The sequence below is a fragment of the Patiria miniata genome, unplaced genomic scaffold (genome assembly GCF_015706575.1).
Source record: "Patiria miniata isolate m_02_andy unplaced genomic scaffold, ASM1570657v1 HiC_scaffold_5, whole genome shotgun sequence".
NCBI lineage: Eukaryota > Metazoa > Echinodermata > Asteroidea > Valvatida > Asterinidae > Patiria > Patiria miniata.
The window spans coordinates 12,827,196-12,839,991 of NW_024037072.1; the positions used below are offsets into that span (position 1 = coordinate 12,827,196).

The 12,796-nt window shown below is 39.0% G+C and overlaps 2 protein-coding genes across 2 annotated transcripts in view; one reads left to right on the forward strand and one right to left on the reverse strand.

The window, feature by feature from the left end:
- The window catches only part of LOC119742067 (tyrosine-protein kinase CSK-like), a 29,349-nt gene extending 25,404 nt beyond the window's left edge, over positions 1 to 3,945 (reverse strand). Inside the window, exon 1 of the mRNA XM_038218085.1 lies at positions 3,781 to 3,945. The gene's annotated coding sequence lies outside the window, so the exon portion shown is untranslated. The remainder of the gene's footprint in view (positions 1 to 3,780) is intronic.
- A 106-nt stretch (positions 3,946 to 4,051) lies between these two features.
- LOC119742068 (ankyrin repeat family A protein 2-like) lies at positions 4,052 to 10,771 on the forward strand. Its single transcript, XM_038218086.1, has 7 exons — positions 4,052 to 4,168; positions 5,239 to 5,602; positions 6,046 to 6,140; positions 6,662 to 6,728; positions 7,844 to 8,133; positions 8,953 to 9,100; positions 10,375 to 10,771. Exons 2-7 carry the CDS (start codon positions 5,278 to 5,280, stop codon positions 10,422 to 10,424), a joined length of 975 nt encoding a protein of 324 aa, XP_038074014.1. The 5' UTR covers positions 4,052 to 4,168; positions 5,239 to 5,277; the 3' UTR covers positions 10,425 to 10,771.
- The last annotated feature ends 2,025 nt before the right edge of the window (positions 10,772 to 12,796 follow it).

The following is a 12,796-nucleotide window of genomic DNA, read 5'->3' on the forward strand; positions in this document are numbered from 1 at the left end:
TTGCTTCAGTGGGTGTCTGTTCTCTCCCATGGTATATTGTTGATCTTCTACTTTGGTTTTTCCGATCCTCATAGTGCTACATTTATCTGGGTTGAATTTAAGCAGTGAATCCTCTGTCCATCCCACCAGGCGGTTTATGTCATCCTGGAGTTTGTCGCAATCCTCCTCGGTTAAGATACATTTAAATATCTTGGTGTCGTCTGCAAATAGGTAGACTGCTGAGTCTTCTATCACACTTGGTAGAGAGTTGATGTATACGACGAACAAGATTGGCCCTAAAACCGACCCCTGGGGTATTCCACTCAGGACATCGTACCATTCGGAGTATGCACCATTTACTGCCACTCGTTGTTTCCTATTACTGAGAAAGGCCTCAATCCACTTTAGAATTGGCCCTTGAATACCGTAGTATTGCAGTTTATCAATAAGACGTCTATGGGGGACCTTATCAAAAGCCTTCATGAAATCACAATATACCACATCGATTGCTCCACCAATATCCAGGATCTCTGTCCACTCATTTAGTAAGGTGATAAGTTGCAAAACGGTTGATCTGCCACTGATAAACCCATACTGTTTGGAGCTGAAGAGATTGTTGTCCTTCATGTAATCCACAAGTGAGTTCCGTATAAGAGTTTCCATGACTTTACAGACCACACTGGTAAGGCTTATTGGTCTATAGTTGCCTGCCACTTTTCTGCTACCCTTCTTGTGGATGGCTGTGATGTTGGCCCTCTTCCAATCATCGGGTAGGATCCCTGTTTGTACTGAAGTGTTGAAGATAATCGCCAGAGGTTTACTGCATACTTCTCGTAACTCGTATAACTCCCTTGGATGAATTTTATCTGGTCCTGGCGACTTAGATGTTTTTAGTTTATCCAACACATTGTACACAGATTCCACACTTATATCAGATTCCAGTTCATGGGCCATGTTGACTGACTCCGGTAAGTTCCAGTGACCATCTGGTTCTCGCGTAAATACTGAAGTAAAGTAGTTACCCAACACTTCCGCCTTTTCCCCATCAGTTTCGGTGTAGTCACTTCCTTTTTCATCACCAGATTTGGATAGGTTGGGTATCCCTGCACGGACTTTTGTTTTCGCTCCAACGTAGCTCCAAAACTTTTTAGGGTTCCTTTTAACCTGCCTTGCCAGGTTCTTTTCATACTCCTTTTTAGCTTTTCTAGTACACTTTCTCACTTGGTTCCGTAATTTGCAGTACTCTTGGTAGACTTCACCACTCTTGGAGTCGATGAATTTTTTCCAAAGTCTGTTTTTCTTTTTAATCTTGCCCAACGTTTTCCTATCCAAGGGTATTGTACCCCGTTTAGAACTAGTTCTTATGATCCTTTTAGGAATGCATTCCTCCTCAGCTTCGTGGAACCTTCGGGTGAATTTTTCCCATTGAGAATTCACATCGTTACTACAATCCTTAAACTCCTTCTCCCAGTTTATGTTTAACAGTTCCTTCATTTTGTCGTAATTCCCTTTGTCGTAACAAAGTCTAACTTTCGGTGCCGTATCTCTATCTGATGAACACTTGAAATCTATCGTCAACACTGCATGGTCGCTCTTCCCTAGTGGTGCCTCACAATCTACCGAGTTGATCATATCATGTCCATTCGTAAACACCAAATCCAATAGGGAGGGAGTTTGTGTGCCCCTACCTCTAGTTGGTACCTCAACATGTTGTGTCAGGTAACAATCCCTAACAGCTTCCACAAATTTGAATTCCTTATCCTCCTCATTTGTATTTGTACTGTATGTAGACCAGTCAATTCCAGGGTAATTAAAATCACCTGTGATCAGAACTCGTGAGTAGTTTCTGTTGGTAATTACTTTAAGAAACTCATTAATGTCATTGTTATTATCATTGCTTGAGTTTGGACTTCTGTACAAAGAGCAAAAAAGAAACAAATCTCCTTTCTCCAACTTAACTTCAACACCCTGTGCTTCTTTAACATTAAACTGGTGCAAATCAATAAAGTTGTGCTGAATAGAGCTATGTACATATAGTAACATTCCTCTGCCGATGTCCTCCTTCAGATTCAGTGGTTCCATGTTGTATCCCGGTATACCATACTGAGATAAATACAGCTCGTATCTATAGTTCTTTGGCTTAACTTCAGATATGGCAACAATGTCAGGAGGATTTACTTCAATCCTAGCAACCAGTTCTTGAAATTTGTATTGTGTGAGAACATCGGCATTAGTAGACCATACAATTAAATTGCATTTGTGGTGTGCTCCATCTGTTTTGATGTGCTTTGCGACCCCTCTGCGGTTTTCTTCCTTACTGGTATTTTTAGCACCTTCCTTTCCCAGGGGGAGCCCCTCACGACGAAGAGAAAATTTGGATCGTCATTTCCATCATTCTTGTCCTTGGCCTCTGCTTGAAGCTTTCTATCAGCCTCTCTTTCCTGTCTTGTCATATCTTGCCTGACACTTATTTTATTGTATGACGCCTCTGCGTTGCCCAATTTATACAGGTTTCTCATGACTTTGATTTTTTCTTCCTCCTTCTGGAAGGACACTAATACTGGTCTTGGTTTAGAGGTTTCACTTATGCTTTCTTCATTTGGAAGTTTCTTGCCGAGTCTCTTAACTGTAACCGATGTGTCATCTTCGTGAGTATCTGTGGTGATTTTGCAAAGTTTCTTGGCATGCATTACATCCTGGTTATTGCATTCCTCTTTGTAAATACTGGTACTCTCGGGGAGATTGAAGATTATAATGTTCTTCTTCCTTGCTAATCTGTCATTCACGTTGGTGAAAATGTTATTCATCACGGCTTCTTGATTGGCAGTAGGCCTACTTGATGGTGGCACAGGGTTTAGAGTACTCTCATATGCATCCTGAGGACAGCTGATCTTAGATTTGATATCATCAATTTCAGACTGCATCTCACTAAGTTTAGAGTTTACTTCTGCTCTGAATTCATTAATGAATGTGTTGCATCGATCCTCTATTTCTTTCTCCTCTTTAATGCACCGCATTGCTTTGACCACACATTTATCACAGAACCATGGAAAATCGGGTCTGTCACCTAGACTCTTGTATGTAGCTTCCGAAATTTTCAGACACTTCAAACATCTCTTGTTATCACAATAATCACATTGCAGTAACTTACTCTTCTTGTCAGTAAAGCTTGCCTTACAGGTATCACAATCCCACATATCCTCATTCAGATCTGGTGCCTTAGTAGTAGTTGTTTTCTTTGATCGACCTCTTGGTTTGCTGCTGACGTTTGACGTTGCAGAAGAAGCAGCGCCGCCAGCGGTCAGCTGACTATGCCCGCCATCTTTGATTGCCGTTGAAGTTGCCATAGTTTATCTATCAAAAATCTTCTTCCATGTGGGAAAATAACTTCTCAGATTAGGTGGGAGACATGTCGATATCCTACCACGGAAGATTCAGCAAAATTCCTTGTAGTTTGACCACGTAGAACACTCACAACTTAAAATTTTGCTGCTAATTTTGTACCGCTCGGAAAAGACGGTCCACCCCGCTCGCGCCTGCGCACAAACATCTTACTAGACACGTCTTACTAGATAATTAGTAAGACGTGTGCATTGAGCAAAGTGCACAAAATGCATAGCCTAGGGAAAAAAAATATGCTGACAAGCGGTTGGGGCGGCCAGCGGTATATAAATTATAATGTGTCACTGTCAGTGTCATGTCACCGACTTGACAAAGAGTAAAACTAGTAAAAGACATGATACATTTCTCATCAACATATCCACTTAAATCTAAACAAATCATATGGAATAAGACACTTACATCAATCTTCGCACCTGGAGTTCCAAGAATTTGCTGATAAATTCACAGTCACACCGCAAACGAACTGAGTCACTAAGGAAGAGCCCGGGAACTTAGAGGAGAAAAATTATGCGGTACAACTTCCGCGTTCCAGACAGAAGTGGCTTTTGTACACGAGTTTCCTCGTCCCCCAAAAAACTCTTGGGATATGTGATTTGAGTAAACAATTTGGTAACGAGGTTGAAAGCATCTGGCATCTTGACTACACCTCCATGATTACTGAGCGAAAAAAACCTGGAGATAACCTAGGTACCATTCTATGTGTATACTTTCAGCCTTTTTGTTTTACGACGGAAATGTTAAGACAAATTGTGTTTTTTTCCCATTGTTCTACAGACAGATGACTGAGGTAACGAAACAATGTGTTCGTTTATTTACAGTGAATCGGTAGACATAAATCACAATGTTATTAATTAGTCTGACAATCAGAAAATTTGCATGACAAGTGGAAAAAGTATTACTTTCGCCTCGGCCAAAAAATTCTGGCCACCACAAAAGAATTATTTGTTTGTCACGACTCACGAAGCCTTTTTCTCTCGGGTAGATATTTCATCTTCATCAAAAATTCCATCTTCAGTGATTGGAAGAATGGAAAGGGGACTAACCTCCATATGTTGTTGTTAAGAAAATTTCCTCTGGATTTTGCCCTTTTTTATATTTTAATTTTTATAATTTTCTCCACCATTTAATTTAAATTAAAACGACTGGTGCCATCACAGTATCATTACAACTTAAAACCAAATGTTGCAAATCTATATAACATTTGCGCCTATCAATAGCCACTGCGTAGTGCGTACATTCTTTTTCCTCATATTTTCACTACAAATTGAAAAATCAACCTATAAATGCCTGGTTCTCGGACTTGACTTCCCTTTAAAAAAAATCCTTCAAAAAAATTAAATCAAACCTTACTTCAATAAAAAGTCAGATTTGATACAAAATAATAAAACAATAAAAATAAGAAAATTACTTTTGGGAAATGAAAAGAAAAAGTTTTCACCAAGATTTGAACATTGTTACCGGTTACCGGTGCGCTTCAATTGATGCAGGAATTTAAAAATCTCTTATAGATTCACAATGAATTCCATATAGTCGTTGAAAAATTAATTACATGGGCCCAAGGCCTATATGCAGAGTTGTAATGACTGGAGTCAATGACTCGACTGGAGTCCAACTCGAGTCACAATTTTTGGTGACTCGACTTGACTCGAGTCACAGCGAGCAAATTATGACTGGACTCGAGTCAACTCCAGTCCTTCTTCAGAAGACTCGACTTGACTCGAGCGAAGGGTATTAAGACTCGAGTCCCAAAAATATATCTTGTGCTATCATAGATGAATAAAGACCCTAGACCTGTTCCAATTCCTCCATGCTCTGTGCAAACACTCTATTGAAAATCAATATTCTTCTTTTTCGCAGCTACCTAATGACGTATAGGTGAGAATCAAGTCCGGAGCTATGGACCAATCCAACGTACCCTATCCTGTTAGTATCAGCGTCTGTACGCATAACGTCTCATCATGCACAATCACCAGTCCCTCATCGGTCATTGGCTTTCAACTCCCAGCCAACTCCAATCCGGTGGCCGCCTCGGACAGTAAAGTTCCGATATCAGCGGCCATTCCAGCCATGTTGACTACATCGTTGGATTACAGTGGTGGTCATCAGCCAACCATCGTCCATGTTCCACCGTCTATGATGGCTGTTGATAGAGTCTTGAATTCACTGAGTGATCAAGATCAAGCCAGCTCCGACCTTGAAGTCCAGTCAGTCATGTGTCCAGGTATACAACAACATTTATGCAAACTATTAACAAACGTCATGTACATGTAACAGATTACCTAGTGGTCATTCATGGATGTTACCCTTATAAGAGAATAAATGCACATATTTTATTCCCATTCATCAATACCTTTCGGTCAAAAAGTCAAGAAAAGTCAAAAATTCACAATTTTCCAAGCATTTTGTTCAACAATTTTACCTCATGATTTGTGAAACACCCCTCTTGCCATGTCTATGACATGTGCCTTGTGGGCGTAGTGCGAAAAATCTCCTTTTATGGAGATTGGCGATGGCTTAAAAACCAAGGTAAAAAAAACTACACAAAAAAAAACATTAAAAAAAACAATTATTTAAATAATTTCTTCACCCCAAAATAACCTACATAAAGAGCTTATTTCATTGACTATAATGTTGTTTAAGATTTGAATATATGTTTGACTGCAGAAACCAGAAATTTACTGCCAACACTGAAGCCAGTTTGTCCAAGCAGGTCTTCATCTTCAAGTAAATCCAGTAAATCCAGCTACTCTCCGCTTAGGGTGAGATTTACATATTCATAGATCACTTTTATCTGTTGATGTTCCATTCTTGGGGTTTCTTGGGGTGTCGCAAATTATGGAAATATTATTACTATGGAAAAATTTTGTCAAAAACTGACAAAAAGTGACCAAACATTCCATCTTATGAAACTGACATGTGTTTTCTATGTAAGGATCATCTTTTTAAACATTTGTACTAAAAAAATTGTTAAAATAGTCGTTTATACATGCAATATACATGTTGTCCTATTTAAGTACATGTCAAATCCTTTCTTTTTAAACAATGACAAAGACAAGCTTTAGTCCAAGTTTAGATTAAAGAGTCACATCTGGTTTTTAACAGTTTATGCCATTGGATTACTAGACAATTGGCATTCTTAGATTTTAATTGATTCAGGAAGGTTTTTTCAAAAATGCCTACAGAGGCAGTTTGGGATAAAGGGATACCCAGTTGTGTGAGCAATTCTTGATATCTAAACTTGCTTTAAATATGAAAGGTCTTGATGCTTTGTTCATTTCAGTTGCAGGTATCAATGACTAATACAAAACGAGGTAACGTCCAGAGTGTCACACCTACATGTTTGTATAGTGAGTATGACATCTTGCTTACTCGCTTTAAAGGGAATGTACAACATTTGCTTTTGTTACAATTTTCAGAAATAAATGGATTTGGAGGATTAGAATGTTATAGCAGATATTGTTACACTGACTTGTTTCACGTTTTGGGCTTGTAGATGCTGGAAAAACCAAGAAAACCAATCTTGTAGTCTGGTTCCCTAACCCCACTTAAGATGAAACGGAGCAGTTTGTAGACTTTGGGGAATTGTAAGGTCAGAGAATCAGTCTGACAGGCTTGTACCCCTTCACATGTGTGTGATCAATTGCAAAGAAAATGTGTAATAACTAAATATGAAAAATTAGGAGCAGCTTTTGAAAATAAACCAGTTTTCTCCAACGCTGGTCGGCCGACCAGCATTGGAAAAATACAATTTTTCTTTCAAATGTCAGCTTACCAGGAGCCACAATTTTACAGGATGCTTTAGACTGTCATTCATTAACAATCCAGTTAGGTATCTCGTGATAATTTGATCATTTCGTTTTTTGATGTTTGCAAATGTTGTATCTTCCCTTTAACTTTAGAACACTCGTTGGCTAGCTGGCTGGCAAGCTGGCTTGCTGGCTGGCTGCCTCCCCGGCTAGTTGGCTGCCTGGTTGGCTGGCTGACTGACTTGCTTGCTGGCCTACTCCCCAGCTGGCCTGGCTTGCTGGTTGGTAGGCTGGTTGACTGGGCTGGCTGGCAGTGTCAGGCTGGCTGGCAGGTTTGCTGGCTGGCTGGCTCACTCCCCTGCTACCAGTATGGCTGGCTGGCTGACAGGCTGGTTTGCTGTCCTGGCTGGTTGGCTGGCTCCCCAGCAGGCTCACTGTTGACCAGCTGTCTGACTGGCTGGCTCCCCGACTGGCTTACCGAGCTTGTTTGCTTGCTGGTTGGCTGGCTTGCTGGTTTACCGACTTGCTGGGTGACTGGTTAGTTTTCAGGCTTGCTTGCTTGTTGGCTGGTTGGCTTCAAGGCTGGATTGCTGCTTGCTGGCTGATTTACCATCCATACCTAAAGATGTTTGAAACTAACTGAATTTTCCAGTGTCTTGCCGCTTATGAAATAAAATGGCAGCCTACTCATACCTACCCACGCATTTTTCACCCAGATTACAGCGTGCATCAGCTGGCTGCCCAAGGTGAGATTGCCACCCTTGAAGAAAAGTTCCAAGAAGACATTGACATTGATGAACTCGACTCCATCGGCCGGACCCCCTTGATGTGGGCATGTGCCCATCAGCAGACAGATATCGTCCAGCATCTTCTTACTCACGGTGCTGATGTGACCAAGGAGAGTCTAGATGGTGAGACAGCACTAGCGTTTGCTAGCAGTGCGGGCAGCATCGATATCGTCCGTACACTGCTCACTGAGGGAGCCGATGTTAACAAAGCCGATTGGGTGAGGACTGATCGAAATTTGGAATAAAGTTTACAGTTTGTTTTGGAATGTCAGAAATGAGACTGTCTTGTTCTTGAATACCCCCTTCTACAGCGTGTCCCAATAAACATTGTGCATGAAGAAATCGCTGATTTTCTCAAAAGTTGGTCAGACTAGCTAATCAAATTTATAGCATTTTCAAGCCTATGGTCTTGTTTATAACTGGTGAAAAAATCAAGAAAATCCAATGATGCAAACCAGAGATATCTTTGATTTGGTGAGGCCATGTATTTTTCGACCTGCACAATGTAATTTCCGCACTTAGTATTTGCTTGTATATACGAATTATTGGGTTATTGGTATGTGTTACGCAGTGCTTGAAATATTGCATGGCCTTTTATGATGCATTTGGACAAGGGTGTTCACAGATAACATTCTGGGTACATAACATAATATAATCAAATCTTATACCACTTGGAATGCCTAATATCAAGTGTTTAGTTTTGGACAAAGATTTGAAAAGGACAATGAACATGCAATCTTCTTTGACAGCTGAAATGTATTGTTGTGCAGGAGGAAAAATAATACAGCCTTACACAATCAACGATATCTCTGGTTTGCATTGATGGATTTTCTTGATATTTTCACCAATTATAAACAAGACCATAGGCTTTAAAATAATGTAAAATTTGATTAGCTAGTATTACCACCTTTTTAGCGAATCAGCGACTTTTTCATGCACAATGTTTATTGGGACACGCTGTAAGTCTCTGCCTAATCTTTACCAAAAATCCTCTGTGGGTCAATAATACTTTTTGTTCTGCTGCTTTCTCGTGCCAGAATGAAGGAACGCCGTTGCTGTATGCTGTCTATAACAACCATCCTATCTGTGTTCGTTTGTTATTGGAGGCTGGAGCTGACTTGACTGTGCAGACAGAAGGAGGACACACCCCTGTCAGTCTTGCTGTCGCCATGGGCCATAGAGAGGGTAGGTGATGATTCTATTCCCACTACAGTCGACTCTCATAAATACAGATTCTATTTTATTAAATACAAATTCTTGTTATAGTGAACATAAAGCCTAGGTCACAACTGTGTATTTATGCGCACAATGAATGGAACTGATGCTGCTCTTAATTAATAGAAAATTCTGATGCAACAACCATTTTGGCTTGGTCTCGCTGATTTTGTATTAACAAGAGTTGACTGTATTACTCTGGGCAATAGCAGTTGAAGGTATTGCATTCTGCTCCTACTGTTACCCTGGGTCATTGAGGTGGTTGGGAACACCGATGCCCAAGTCGTAGTTTTGTCCTTCGACAGTCAAATCACAAGTCAATCACAAGCCCATCACATGTCCATCACAATTTCAATCACAAGTCAATTCACAAGTCAACTATCAAGTCAGTCACAAGTCAAATCACAAGTCAATCACAAACCTATTACAAGCCAATCACAACTCCATCACAAGTCCATCACAAGTCAATCACGTGTCCATCACAAGTCAATCACAAGTCAATCGCAAGTCCATAACAAGTCCATCACAAGTCCATCACAAGTCCATCGCAAGTCCATCGCAAGTCCATCGCAAGTCAATCACAAGTCCATCGCAAGTCAATCACAGGTCCATCACAGGTCCATCACATGTCAATCACAAGCCCATCACAAGTCAACTCACAAGTCAAATCGCAAGTCAATCATAAGTCAATCACAAGTCAGTCACAAGTCAATCACAAGTCAAAGCACAGGTCAAATCGCAAGTCAATCACAAGTCAAAGTATACTTCGAATCACAAGCAAAATCACAAGGCAAAACACTAGTCCACACCAAGTCAATTCTCAAGTCAAATCAAAAGTGAAATAACATATCACATTCATGTTACATCACAGTCAAATCACAAGTCAATCACAAGTCAGTTAAAAATAAGATTTCAAGGAATCCTGTCAAAGGTAGGTGGAGATTAACAATAACAAAATAATTCCCTTGTCACAGTTTGTTTTACCAGTCACTTTGTTTTATTCTGAAGGACTAATGATTAATTTGTGATGGAGTTGTGGGAAATTGTGAAAACTTGTGCTGACTTAACTGCAAATCTCTGATTCATTTCCTACTGTTATTCTGCACCTAAGTGTGGAAATTTGATGGAAAATGCTTCTGTGTCCTCAGGTAACAATGTATTTGCAATTTATTGTCCCCCAAAATGAAGTTTTGTTTGTTGTTTGTTACAGTTATATTGCTTTAATTCCTGTTCTTCCAATACAGTGCAACTTACGATTGAGAAACACATGATATCGCTCCTACAAAATGGCTGATAGTGTCACAGAGTACAGCTGAAGATGTAAGAAAAACAACGCCACTGCTTCCTGCTTACCTCTAGCCCTTTCTCCTTCCAACAGCAAAAACATATTTCGTACATGAGATCAACACAGTCTTATAATAGTATACAAATAATGAATATTTGTGAGTACAATGGAAGGAATAGTTTCATGATGTGAAAGATTGACCGTTATTGCCTCGTTGAATGGAACAGTCAATCTTTCACCGAATGTAAATATTCCTTCCACTGCACAAATTAAAAAACATTCATTACTTGTTTTATACAGGGTGAGAAAAAAAAAACCGAAACACAAATGTCAGGACCATTGTTTTAGTGAAGTTCTGCTTGTAGTACTTTCAAAATCTAGGATATGAAAGCCCAATTTATAAACTTTCTTTTAGTACATGAATCATTTAAATCACTCCTGTAATTTTCAAGTTACAGAATTTTAAACACAACCACCGTTTTAAAGTTCTGTCCAAGGATCACAGAAAGGTAAGTGTTCTTTCGGCAAAACGAAAACAAATCACATAGGGATGTGTGTCAATTTTGTTTTCGTTTTGCTGAAAGAACGCATACCTTTTTTGTACATGAGTGATTCGAATGTTTCTTGTGCTAAAAGAAAGCTTATGAATTGGGCTTTCATATTCTAGATTTTGAAAGTGCTACATGCAGAACTTCACTAAAACAACAGTCTCGACATTTGGTTTCGGGGTTTTTTTTTTGCTCACCCTGTATAACACCTCAATAGATCCTTGTCATTTGATATTTTATAGAAAAATAGTTAAGCTTAAATTCAATTGTACTTCATTTCCACAGCCATCCACAACAAATTATAGATCCATCATTATAAGATCAGGGTTCGTGTAGGTCTTGGTCAGTATGGTCGGTCTTGTACAATCAACACGTATAAATGCTGCAATCTCATATCAATAGCGAAGTTCATGCCCGCGGTCGATATCGAGGCGTGCGTGCAACTGAGCGAAATGAACGGAACCAAAATGCATGGTAAATGGAACCAAATTGACAAGGATCTCTTTAGGTGTTATATAAAATGATATGGTGGAGTTCCTTTTCTGGTTCACATGTTTGTTGAATGGTAGAGTTGAGCAGATATTGTTGTAGAAATAATTTCATCCGGTGTAGAAGAGAAACATTGTGTTCATATAAAAGTAATCAAAAACATTTTGAAAATTTGAGACCAAATTCCAAATTAGAGATTGAATTATTTTAAGCAGTTTAATTCTTAACTTTACAGTATTATTAATTGAAAGCATTAAAGTTCTTTGTCATGTTTGTGGTGATTGTCTTGTGCAACTTTTTTGTCAAACAAAGAATTAGTTTTAATTGTAATGATCCAATTGTTTCTGGAGAACGTTTCAGCAGTTTTGACATGTTTAAGTCAAATTGTAGCTGTTCAAGCTTTTTTATTTGTAATTTTTTTACAATAATGTGTGGTGCTCATATAGTGCTTTCCACTTAAAATGGGTCTCAAAGCGCTTCACAATTATTACCCCTGTTCATCAGGCCACGAGGCCATACAATTTATTTTGCATAAATCCTAAATATGTCAATAAATATGTTACGTGGTGTCCCTCTAGGATTTATGCAAATGAGGCACCCTTCCCCAAAAAATGTAGGTGTCGCCCCTTCTAGATATCTTCTCTAGGGCTAGAAGAATCCATCTATCCAAGTTTGGTGCTTTGGACCAATCAGTCACGATCTCGTCAAAAACCGGATCCAAGCAACCTGACCATATAAAAATCTGTGTGTGTGCAAAATAGTGAAAAACTAACCAATCTTTAGAGTTGTTTCCAGTCTTTTGTGTATTGAATTTCTTACTCACTGTGAAGTGTGTACAAAAAACTCAGGGCTTAGATAGAGTTGTGTACGTATTTTGATGAAAACATTGTACATGTACATGTAACTTAATATTAAATTTAGTAGACCGTATGCTCTTACACTGTTAACTGGATCACTGGGAAGAATAAATTCACTGTCTTGATTTTTGTTTATTTTATCCATGAAATCGGGTACATGTACTTCAAAACAATAAAAGACCATAGACCCATCAAAATGTGGTTTATTACAGGGTTGGTTTACATAAAATAAATAATACACTTCGAAACAAACTCTTCAACCTATTTAATTTTTATTTTTTATTTTTAGAGGTGTAAATATAGAAAACAACTGAGTGTATATAATTGATTCCCGGCAATGATGCATAGCTGAAATAAAAGTATTTATTTTCATGAAATGTTTTTTTGTGGTATGATCTATTTTCTCTATTTGTTCGTGTATGGAGTGTTCATTTGTTCGTTGGTGCATTTTGGGGCTTTTCTTTGTACTGGTGTTAGTTTGATATTT

Excerpts from the sequence above, each read along its gene's own strand:
- LOC119742068 (XM_038218086.1), top strand. The coding sequence starts at position 5,278 with ATGGACCAATCCAACGTACCCTATCCTGTTAGTATCAGCGTCTGTACG. Across the intron at positions 6,141-6,661 it reads CCAGCTACTCTCCGCTTAGG|TTGCAGGTATCAATGACTAA; the intron begins GTGAGATTTACA and ends TGTTCATTTCAG. Across the intron at positions 8,134-8,952 it reads ATGTTAACAAAGCCGATTGG|AATGAAGGAACGCCGTTGCT; the intron begins GTGAGGACTGAT and ends TTCTCGTGCCAG.